The sequence below is a fragment of the Hylobates moloch genome, unplaced genomic scaffold, assembly GCF_009828535.3.
Source record: "Hylobates moloch isolate HMO894 unplaced genomic scaffold, HMol_V3 SCAFFOLD_1056, whole genome shotgun sequence".
Taxonomy (NCBI): domain Eukaryota; kingdom Metazoa; phylum Chordata; class Mammalia; order Primates; family Hylobatidae; genus Hylobates; species Hylobates moloch.
This window is the reverse complement of record NW_026653331.1, coordinates 2,860-14,064: the sequence shown is the minus strand read 5'-3', so window position 1 is coordinate 14,064 and position 11,205 is coordinate 2,860. Positions and strand designations below refer to the sequence as shown.

At 62.3% G+C, this 11,205-nt stretch overlaps 1 gene segment (V, D, J or C); it reads right to left on the bottom strand.

Moving 5' to 3' along the window:
* Positions 1-5,043: 5,043 nt before the first annotated feature.
* Positions 5,044-10,971, bottom strand: LOC116464581 (immunoglobulin heavy constant epsilon-like; the record flags this gene model as incomplete). The annotated part of the segment is given in 6 exon segments: positions 5,044-5,472; positions 5,556-5,879; positions 5,966-6,286; positions 6,494-6,802; positions 10,556-10,682; positions 10,916-10,971. Coding segments are annotated over 6 exon segments (1,469 nt in total), but the record flags the coding sequence as incomplete, so codon positions are not given.
* Between the last annotated feature and the right edge of the window lie 234 nt (positions 10,972-11,205).

Below are 11,205 nucleotides of genomic sequence, written 5' to 3'. Positions count from 1 at the left end.
AAATCCTTGATAATCCAGGGTGCCTTCACCTCAAAATCCTTGATAATCCAGGGTGCCCTCACCTCGATGGGATCTGCAAAGGCCCTTTTGACAAATAACACTGCACTCCATGGCCCCAGGGGCGAGGATGTGGCTCTACCTTTTGGGGGCCGTGGTTGTACCCATGGGTGGGTTAATAGGGGAATAAAGAGGGGGATGGAGGGGCCCTGAGACGGCATCCTCTTGCTCCCGGGAGGCCAGGCCACGTGGAAGGCAGGGGCGCTGTTCCGAGCCTGGGTGTGAATCCAGGCCTCTGCCCCTCCCCACGGGCCCCGTCTGTCTCCTCTACGTGGGTGCTCATCTCGCCTTCCTCTCAGGCCTTTGAGGCGGTGGAATTTTCTGAGTGAGGACGTCTGCCACACAGGGGGGCAGTGAGCTGACTGCTTGTTACCCTTGCTCTGGGGCCATGGGGGTCTCGTGATCTAGGGTGCAGGGCAGAGAAAGAAGTCACTGAGCTCTGCCCCCCAGAGGGGTTCCCGGTCCGGGGGACCTTGGCTGTGGAGGGCCGGTCTGTTGCAGGAGATGGGGGTTTGCGAGACCCTGGGCTGGCGATGGGGTGGATGGAGGGCCTGGCTTCCTGAGACTGTGTGTGTGTTGGTGTGAGCGTGCCCGAGCGTGTCAGCGTGTGTGAGTGCATGATTGGTGTGTGTGTGAGTGCAAATGTGTATGAGAGGTTGAGTCTGTGTGTGAACCTGTGTGTTTTTGCGTGTGCGAGTGTGTGCCTGTGTGTGTCTGAATGAGGGCGTGTGTGAGGAGAGCTGGGCAGCGGCTGTGGCCTTGGCCATGTCCTGTGACGCCCCCTCCTCTGGTGTTGTTTGGACCCAGTCGGCCTCAGCGCTGCCTACTTTGGGGTTTCCTACCCCGTAGGGAGCCGTCACTCCTCACCTTCTCCCCCTTGCCCGGCTGCTCCGAGGTGGCAGCAGAGGACAGGGCGGAGGACCCAGGTGCCGCTGTCAGACTATGGCAGGCTTGCTTCATTCCGTTTTGTGCCAGACTCCATGTGACGTGGCTCTCCTGGCACAGGACGAGACTCTCCCTGTGGGGCCATCACTGTGAGAGGACTCTCCTGCCTTGGGGCATTTTGCCAACTGGCCCTAAAAAGTGGTCTTAGCGATTCACCTGCCCTCAGTCAGGGCCAAGAAGCACCTCCACCCCCTTCATCCCCTCCTCCTTCCTTTCACTTTTCTCATTGTTAAAATGGTTTCTTTATATTATCGGCCACTGGGTTTTTCCTTTCCATGAAGAACCTATTGCTCACCTTTCTTCTTGTTGATCCCTGAGTGCTCTTTGTATATGAGGGAACCCTGCCCTTTGTCATGCCTATCATGTATTCTCTCCCATTTTTAGGATGTCGTGGAGACCCTCGTAAGCAGGCCTCTCCAGCCAGGGAAGCTGCATGTTTGCCCTGAGGACAGGTGTGGGTCAAGCCCACCTGTGGTCCCGATGGCTCTGGGGCCCCAGCCTGCTCCTGTGTCACCTCTCAGCTCTTCAGGAGGTCAAGGCTGGTGGGCAGCTGTGGGCTGGGGAGTCAGCTTTGTCTGTGCTCAGTGGGTGGTGGATCAGGGTGTGTGGCCAGTGGTCCTGGGGGCCCCCACCAGCCTCCACCTTCGTGACTGTGCAGCCACGTTCTTGGGGCCTCCTGTGCTGACCACAGCATGGGCCCCTTCTGGTGTTGCCCACAAAGGGGTCGATGTTGATTGTTGCTTTGACTTTACCTGAGGAGGCGGCATGAGTCTGGGCTGGAGACCAGCAGACCAGGTATGACAGGGCCGAGCTGGGGAGTCTCTGGGGTGCTGAGGGGTGATTGATGGGAACCACTGCTTGGGCACTTTGGCTCTCAGGACCCCAGAATGGCCCCGGCCCTTCCTTCCCCTCTGGCTCCTCCTCCACGTCCTCAGGGGTCCTGCCTCCCACCAGCCACTCCAGGGCCACAGACACCTCCCACAGAGCACTCTGGAGACTTGGGGTTTGTGAAAAGGAACTTTACTAAGAAACCCAGAGGGAAAGAAATAGGACTGCTGAAGCCAGAGGCTGGACGAGGTCATAGGGATGAGGTCAGCAGCTGCTGTCCCTGCAGAAACCCCTTCTCTGGCTGTGGGAGCCCCTCTACCCACTCCAGGGGCCAGAAGCCCTCAACAGTCCTGTAGCCTGGCCTCAGAGGGCTTCCCTGTGCCTTCAGGCTGCAGGGATGGGGGCTGCGGATGGATGGCAGGAGGGGTGGGGTGAAGGAAAAGAAGGCCTGGGTGAAGCTTGGGGGACGGGGATGCCAGGCACTTGGACCTCAGGGCTAGAAGGGTCAGACCAAGGCTGGGGAGTGAGGCCGTGGGCTGGTGTTGGGCTGGACGCAGACTCAGCTGTGTCCTGGGCTGGGTGCTGGGCCCTCTTTGGTTTTTGGTGATTATACAGTCAGAATGGGAGTGACCCTGAGACCCAGGGGCCTGGGATGGGCTCAGAACGGCTAGCAGCGCCCCCCCTCGATGACTGTTGAAGGGACAGACACTGTTTTAGGGTGGGGGCTGCGACTGGTGGTTCTGTCGGCGCCTTTAGCCTTGAGGCTGAGTGGGTCCCCTCTGGGCTCAGAGTCACTGGCCAGCAGCCACAGTAGTGACCTTGTGCCCCCTTTACTTGTCTGCTTCCCTTTTCCCACCCAGGGCAGGTCGCAGCCCGAGGGAGGCTCAGACGCCGGCAGAGAAAAAGCTGGGCCTGGTGGGTCGTGAGAGGCTCTCGGCCTAGGCAGGGGGCTGGAGGGTGTTGGTGGAGTCTAGGGAGGTCTGGGGCCTCCCCTGCCGCGTGGCTGCGAGGAACCGCTGCACCTGAGGGGAGGGCGTGGGTCAGGGTGCTCTGCTGGCTCTGCCCAGCCCCCTGCGCTGGCCTGGCCCCTGGAGGTGGGTGCCCGCCATGAGGAGCGTGATGGCAGCGCTGTAGCTCACGCTGAGCAGGAAGAGCGTGGCGAAGATGCAGAGGCCAGTCCACGTCCACGGCGCCTCGCCCTCAGCCTCCTCCACGCACACGTCCAGCTCTGGGGGACCTGGCCAGTCAGCCCTCCCGGCTCCACAGTGGCAGCAGGGGTCACGGACAGAGCCCCTTGCTTCTCTCGACAGTCCCTGCTGCTGTCCGGAGTGGCAGAGCACCGTATCCGGGGCCCTCCGGGACTGCGCAGAGCCGCCAGCCAGCCCTGAGGGTGGGGACCCGGGTCCCGAGTCAGTCAACAGCCCAGCGCCAGGCCGACCACTCCTGACCTCTCATCCCTGGGCCTCCGCCCTGGCCCCATTTTCCCTGCGTTCCTTACGGCTTCTCCCCTGACCTCTGGTTACCTCCACTCTGCCTCTCTCTAGACCCCATCCCCTCCCCAGAGAAGGACCCGGCCCCTTGGCACGGGAGTGGCCGCCTCACTGAGGGCCCTCGGAAGGATGAGTGAGCTCTGCCGCCTGGCTCCCAAGACCTGGGACTCACCGCGTGGGTGCTCTGAGGGGCTGTCCTGGTGTGGACTATGAGCCCGGGCCTGTGGGAGTCCAGAGCTGCCTCCTGGCCCTACCCTGGCCCGGCCCCGCCCACCAGCCTGGTCCCTCTGGCTCCTCCTGCCCTGGGTCCCCTCCACTCCCTTCCCCAACGCCCTGAGCTGCCTGCTGGTCCCAGGTCACCAGCAGGTGCAGGTCCAGCCTCGGGCCCTCACACCTCTTTCTGCTGCTCCCAGCCTGGAGCTGGGTGCGGGTGGGCTGGGACGTGAGTGAAGCTGAGTGCGTGGCTGTGACGGTGTGCGGGGACTGTGTCTTCAGACGTGGAGGGGCTTTGTGCTCATGGGGTGCCCGGTGCCCGTGCTTCCGTGTGGATTTGGTGGGTGCTGTGTCCTTGGTGTGCACGACCGGGGGGAGCATTTGGATCTGGGGTGTCAGATGCGCATGTGAGTTTGAGGCCTGGGAGGGGCACGTAGCCTGCTCTGGGGTTCCGGTGTGGGTGAGTGGGGGATGGAGCCCACGCATCCATCCTGTGTTTGGCTGTGGGGTGCTGCTGACAGGGAGGGTTGGACTGGAGGACACCATGTGAGGGCCTCTCCATTACTTTCTGGGATCCAGCGGCCCAGGTATGGCTCAGAGGAAGGGCTTGGGAGTAGCCTGGCTGGAGGCAGTATGGGAGGCGGAGTGTGGGCCACGCGTGACCATGTGTGGGGTGTCTATGGCGCCCCAGTGGTGGTGCAGGGCGCTGTGGAGTTGCTATGGGGCCTGGTGTGTGCACAGCTGTGCCTTGAGTGAGGCGTGAGTGGGCGAGACTGGGTGTGTGAGGCTGGCGATTCCCTGGGGGCCGATTCAGGATGGACCGAGGGGCGGTGGGGGGGCAGTAGGAGAGGGGGCCTGGCTGCTGACCTGGGCCTCGTGTGCCCACAGGGCAGGGTGGCGGAGGCTGTGGGGTGTGAGTGGGCTCGGCCCCACTGGACCCTGTGCTGGGGCCAGGACTCAGCAAGGCGGGACAGGGCAGAGAGGCGAATGCCAGTGGCACAGACTTGGGGGAGGGCTGTCTGGGGTCGTGTGTGTCTGTGTGGGGGTTTCACTTAGGGCTGTTTTTCCACCTGGAGGGGCCTGTGTGCCCATCTACACCTGGGGGTGCAGGGGCTCCTGTCCAGGGGGGTAGAAGCCAAGCTCCCGAGAGAGGGCTGTGGGGGCTCCCTTGCCCCTTCCCTGAGGACCTCCCCTGGGTCTTTGGACTCCTTGGAGGGGGTGGGCCCAGAGTAGGGGCAGAGAGGGCCCGGGGTAGCTCTGATGAGTCCCTGCAGATATGCTGTTTGACAAATACCCCTGATACGAAGGCAGATGGATGAGTGGCACCTCAGCCCTGCCCACTTCCTCCCACCGCCTCTCTTGGGGGGACTCAGCCCTGCCCACCTCCTCCCACTGCCCCTCCTGGGGGCCCATTCTTCTGTGCCAAGATGCCCCTGCCCACAGCCCTGCCCGCTCCCAAGAACGGGTGTACCCGGGGCTCTGAGCAGGTACTGCTGTTTATTGGGGGTGGCTTCCTGGGGCCGTTGCAACAGTGGACAGAAGGTCAGGCCAGCCCTCCCCATTGCACAGCTGGACGGAGCCCTGGGAGGGAGGGAGGCAGGAGTACGTCATTTACCGGGATTTACAGACACCGCTCGCTGGACGGTCTGTGAGGGGCTCGCTGCCTCATGGACTGCACGGCAGATGAACTCATCTTTCTGTTCCCATTCGGCCCTGGTCACCTCCAGGCGGCTGAAGACGAAGAAGCCGGAGCCCTTGGTCTTGCGGGGCTGCGTCGTGCTGTGCCGGGCGTCCGGGAGCTGCACCTCGTTGTGCAGCCACTGCACCGAGATGTCCTCAGGCATGAAGTTCTGGATCAGGCAGGCGAGGGTGCGCTTGTCCCGGCTCCCCGGCTCCTCTGGCGTCGCAAACGCATAGACTTCCGGGGCAGCACGCGGGCCTGTGGCCAGACGTGGGGTCAGCCCAGGCTCCGCTCGCCCGCTCCCTCCCTCCCCCCACGACCCCAGCCTGCCCGTGGCTCACCGCTGGTCTTGGTCGTGGACCGCACGAGGGCCCTGGGCAGGTGGGGGTGGGTCACCCTGCACTGGTAGGTCTCCCCCTCGATCCAGTCTCGGGTGCCCACTGGCAGGGTGGACGTGACGGTTAACGTGCCATTGCGCTGCTTCTCCTGCTTTGGGGTGGGATGGGTCACAGGCTTCCCACTGGCCCGGGACCAGGTGAGGTTCACGGTCCCCTTGCTGGGTGCCAGGTCCACCACCAGACAGGTGATCGTGGGCGACTTGCGGATGAACAGGTCGAACGGGCTGGGCCGGCTTAGGTAGGCGCTCACCCCTCTCGGGCTGGAATCTGTGGTACACCGGAGGGCTGTGTGAGGCCCACCCGTCCCTCTTCTCTGGCCTCCGTGGTGGCCACCAGGGCAGGTGGGAACGTACCTGCACACTTCTTGGTGCTGTCCTCAACGGTGTTACCTTGATAGGTGACCTGACAGGTGTAGGTGCGGTCCGACAGCCAGCGCTTCTGGGTGAGGGTGAGCTCGCTTTGTGTGGAGGCCAGCTCACCCTCCTGCGTGGCAGAGGTGGTGGACAAGTCCACGGCCATGACCTGCCCGTCCTCCAGCCAGGTGATGTTGATAGTCCCTGGGGTGTACCCAGAGACGAGGCACAGGAGCTGGATGGTCGGGGGGAAGTACCCGCCGCCGTCACAGGACGACTGTAAGATCTTCACAGTGGGAGGGGTGAAGTCCCTGGAGCAGGCTGCGGGGGAGCTGGTGGTCATGAGGGTTGTTGGCCTCCCTGAGCTCTGTGTGCCCTCCTCTTGCCCCCACGTCCTGGCCCAGGTCCCCAAGCATGCTGGGTGTTCCCACGTTTGAGCCCACCCACCCCCTCAACCTCTGCCCACTCTGCCAGCCCTCAGCCTGGCACTCCTGGGAACTGTGGTCTCTGAGCTTGGCCCTCTCTTACCGCTGAAGGTTTTGTTGTCGACCCAGTCTGTGGACGATGGAGTGTGTGCCACACGGCAGGTGAACATCTGCTTGGCCCACGCACCCGAGAAGGTCAGCAAGCTTATGGTGGCATAGTGACCAGAGGGCGTGAGGGTGGTGGCTGGTAAGGTCATAGTTGTCCCATTGAGGGAGCCTGTGTCCCATGTCACCATCACCGGCTCTGGGAAGTAGCCCGTGGCCAGGCAGCCCAGCGTCACGGAGGTGGCATTGGAGGGAATGTTTTTGCAGCAGGGGGTCAAGGGGAAGACGGATGGGCTCTGTGTGGAGGCTGTGAAGACAGAACCTAGTCAGTGTCAGCCTCAGGCCAGCGCCCATCAGGCCTGGGGGGTCTGGATGGGGGAACTGGGGACCCCGTGGCAGGGATCCAGATGGCCAGGCTCATTCTGGGCCTTTTTCCCCACAAGCCCCAGGCCCAGGGCACCTCCCAGGGCCCCCATTCCCCCCACCAGAAGCTGTTGCTCAGTCACTGTCCTCAGGCTGGGCTCAGGAAGGGGGGGTGCCCCCAGGATGACCCCAGCCTCCCCCCGCAAGTGCTGCAGCATGGGCACTGGGCCATGCCCCTAGGCTGAAGCCCGGGGACCCCATGGGGCCTGGGACCCCAGAGCCCTCCCCCTTCAAACTCTCTCTGGGCTCATGGTGGATGGTCTGCCTGCTCTCCAACCCTGACCCCAGCCCCCCGAGGCTGTGGTCTCAGCTCCTCAGGCTCTTGAGTGCCAAGCCTCGATCTCCCCATCACAGCAGCCCTCACCTGACCTGCCAGACTCCCATGGTGCTCTGCCCATCCCTGACCTCTAGGGGAGGGTGGGAAGACTTGCCCTGATGCCCCAGGCAGTCCCTCCCACAACAGAACCCTGGCCCAAATAGTGCGGTCTGCACAGCGTGGCCCTTCGCCCCTGGCCTGGAGCCCCAAGTCCCCAGCCCATCCTGCCCCCGGAGCCCAGTTTAGCTTGGCCTTGAAGTCTGCTCTAGGTACCCCCAAAATCACAGTGTCCAGCCCTGCTCTGCCCACCGGGACAGCCAAGTTCAGCTGAGACTGGCCTACCGGGGAAGTCACCCTCTGAAGTGCACTCTAAGCCAGCCTGGTTCAGCCTGGCCCAGGTCAGCCCAGGACCTCCCCTTGCAGTCCAGCCAGCTCAGCCGGCTTGCTTCTGACTCAGCTCCTCTTAGCCAGGTGAGAATGGTCAGTCCAGATCAGTTTAGCCCAGTCCAGTTTAGCTCAGCAAAGCTGGACCTAAAGTAACCACCTCACCCCAGCTTCACCCAGATGAATACAGTCCAGATCAGCTTAGTCAGTTAAGCCTAGCCTAGCTAGTTAAATCCAGTTACGACCAGCTCAACTAATCCTACTCAGCCCAGCTCAGCCCAGCCCAGCCGAACCCAGTTTAGCCCAGGACAGGCCAGCCCAGCTGAATAGAGTTTAGTCTAGCTCAGCCCAGTCCAGCACAGCCCAGTTTAGCTGAGCTCAGCCTGGCCCAGCCCAGCTCATATTAGCCCATTTCAGCTGAACCCAGTTTGGCCCAGTCTAACCCAACCCAGCTCAGCTGAACCCAGCCCAGCCCAGCCCAGCCCAGCCCAGCCCAGCCAAACTCAGTTTAGCCTAGCTCAGCTCAGCCCATTTCCACCCAACCCAGCTCAGCCCAGCTTACCCAGTCCAGCCCCAGCAGCCCAGTTCAGCCCACTCAGGCTAGCCCAGTTTAGCCCAGCCCAGCTAGGTTCAGCTCTGCTCAGTTCAGCCTAGCGTGATCAGCTTATCCCAGCAGAACCCAGTTTAGATCACCCCAACCCAATTCGGTTCAAGAATCCAAGCCCAGCTCACTCCAGCTTCTTCTAACCCTGTCATCCATCTCAGGTCACTCACCCAGCCTAGCCCTCCCCAGCTCAACCCAATTTGGCTCAACCCAGCTTAGTCAGCCCACCCAGCTAAGCTTGGCTCAGGTCTGTCCAGCTCAGCCCAGGTCTTCCAATCACAGCTCAGGCCTGGCCAGGCCAGCTCAGCTCAGCTCCATCCACCTCAGCCCAGTTGGCCCAGCCCAGCCAAATCCAGTTTAGGCCAGCCCAGCCCAGCCCATGTGAACTCAGTTGAGCTCAGCCCAGGTCAGCCCAGTTCGGTTAACCTCAACCTGACCCAGCCCAGCCCATATTAGCACGTCGCAGCTGAATCCAGTTTAGCCCAGCCCAGCCCAACCTAGGCCAGCTGAACCCAGGTTAGGTTAGGTTAGGTTAGGTTAGCTTAGCTTAGCCTAGCCTAGCCCAGCCCAGCCCAGCCCAGCCCAGCCCAGCCCAGCCCAGCCCAGCCCAGCCTGCCCCAGTCCAACCTAGCTCAGCCCACTCAGGCTAGCCTAGTTCAGCCCAGCACAGCCCAGCTGAACCCAGTTTGGTGCAGCTCAGCTCAGTTCAGTTCACCTTAGCCTGGCCCAGCCCATATGAGCCCAGCTGAACCTAGGTTAGCCCAGCCCAGCCCACGCAGGGCTAGCCTAGTTCAGTCCAGTTCACTTTGGGACAGTTCAGTTCAGCCCAGCCCAGATCAGCTCACCCCAGCTCAACTCAGTTCAGCAATTAAGCCCAGCTCAGTCCAGCTTCTAACCCTGTCCATCTCAGATCCCTCACCCAGCCTAGCCCTCCCCAGGTCACCCCAGTTTAGCTCAGCCCAGCTTAGCTCAACCAGCTAAGCTTGGCTCAGGTCTGTCCAGCTCAGCCCAGGTCTTCCAGTCACAGCTCAGGCCAGGCCAGGCTGCCTTAGTCCAGTTCAGCTTGGCTCAGCCCAGCTGAACCCAGTGTAGTCAAGCCCAGCCCAGCTCAGCTGAGCCCAGTTGAGCCCAGCCCAGCTGAGTCCACTCAGGCGAGCCTCGTTTAGCCCAGTTCACTTTGGCACAGTTCAGCCCAGACCAGCTCATCCCAGCTAAACTCAGTGAGATCTAAGCCCTGCTCACTCCAGCTTTTAACCCATCGTCAGGTCTCTCGCCCAGCCTCGCCCTCCTCAGCTCAATCCGATTTAGCTCAGCCCAGCTTAGTCAGCCCAACCGGCTAAGCTTGGCTCAGGTCTGTCCAGCTCAGCCCAGCTCAGCGCAGCCCTGCTGAACTCAGGCCGGGTCAGGTAAGCTCAGCCGGTAATACCCCAGCTTGGTCTCGCTCAGCCCCGATAGTCCACGACCACCCATTCCACCCTGAGTAGAGAACTGTAGCTTGTCCCTACTCCTGTGTCGGCCCAGCTTATTTCAGCCAAGTCCAGTCAAGTCCAGGTCAGCCTAATTCAGCTTAGCTCAATCCTGGACCACCCAGGGCAGGCCACCTCAGCTCAGCCTGACTTTGCCCTGCCCCCCAGATAAGTCCAGCTCAGCGCAGCTCAGCCCAGCTCAGTCTGCCTTAGGGCTTAGGAGAACCCGGCTCAGCTGAGGCCAGCTCATTTCACTCCACCCAGTGCACTCAACTCAGCTGGCCCGGGCCAGCCCCAATCGCCCTGGCTCAGGACAGTCCAGCTTGGCCAGCCTGTCCTCTAAAGGGATAGGGTAGCCCTCTCAGCCCACCCAACTCGCCTCAGCTCAGTCTGTTCGGCCTGTCTCAGTCTAGTCCACTCAGCCAGGCCTCCCTCAGTCGGCCCAGCTCCAGCTCAGATTTGCCCAGAGCAGCCAGTTGCGCGGTGGAGCTCAGGACTCCCTGCTGCCGCCTCCCCACCCTCCCTCCCGGCTCTGGGTTGGCTGTCCCTGTCCTGGGGGTGGCAGGCAGTCTGCACCCAGCCTAGCCCTGCCCAGCGTGGGGCCTCTGACCTTAGTCCTGGGCCCAGCCCTGTCCCAGCCAAGATTCCCAGCCCCCTGCCTTCTCCAGGTCGGCGTTAGGCTGTTTCTAGCTTTCGTGTGTCCCCATGCAGGGAAGGGATGCCTAGAGTCCATGCAGTGACCAAGAAGCTTGGTTTATGCTGTGAGGGTGGCCCAGGAGTCCCCTCCCTGTCAGGGGCCCAGGCAGCCTCTCCCTCACTGCCGTCTGGGCCGGCCTCTCAACTGGGGTTCCCGGTGGGCTGGGATACCTGAAGTGCCCGGGCCTCCATTTGGTGCCTGTGGCCGGTGTGGCCCGTCCGGCTCCCTGTCGGGTTCCTGGACAGCTCCCAGATGATCAGTAACCACGGTTGTTATTTTTATGCCGGGCAATGGAGCCTGGGTGGGGGGAGCTCTGCCTCAGTGCTTTCAGCTAAAAATGGGGTGGGAATCCCCGGAGGCCCGGGCCGCCCTGGAAGTTCCCTTTTCTCTCTGTTCTTGGGAAGTCGATTGAGCAACAGTGGGGGCTCAGGTGAGGCTCCTTCACTACAGATGCACACCGAGTGCTGGGGGAGGTTCTCTTCTGTCTCAGCCCCGACCCCGGGGCCCCTGCCCAGCTCCCGGACTCTCACTCTTGATGCGTGCGTGGGCTTGGTGGTCCCAGTCAGCAAACTCGGAGTCCCGTTGCCTGGGAAAGGGAGAGGGTACTGGGCATCGACGCCTCCGCTCCCACAAAAGCCTTGTGAAGAAAGGGTGGGGGCTCTTCTGTGCGGGAGAATGAGGCACACCAAGGTGAACTGGCCCTCGGGGGCCACGTGTCCAAGACGTGCGTGCAGGGCCTCCTGATGGCCGCAGCCCTCATCCCTGTGACCCGCTTGGAGCTGGCATCCTGTGTGGTGGCCTCACCTTGTACTCACTCCCA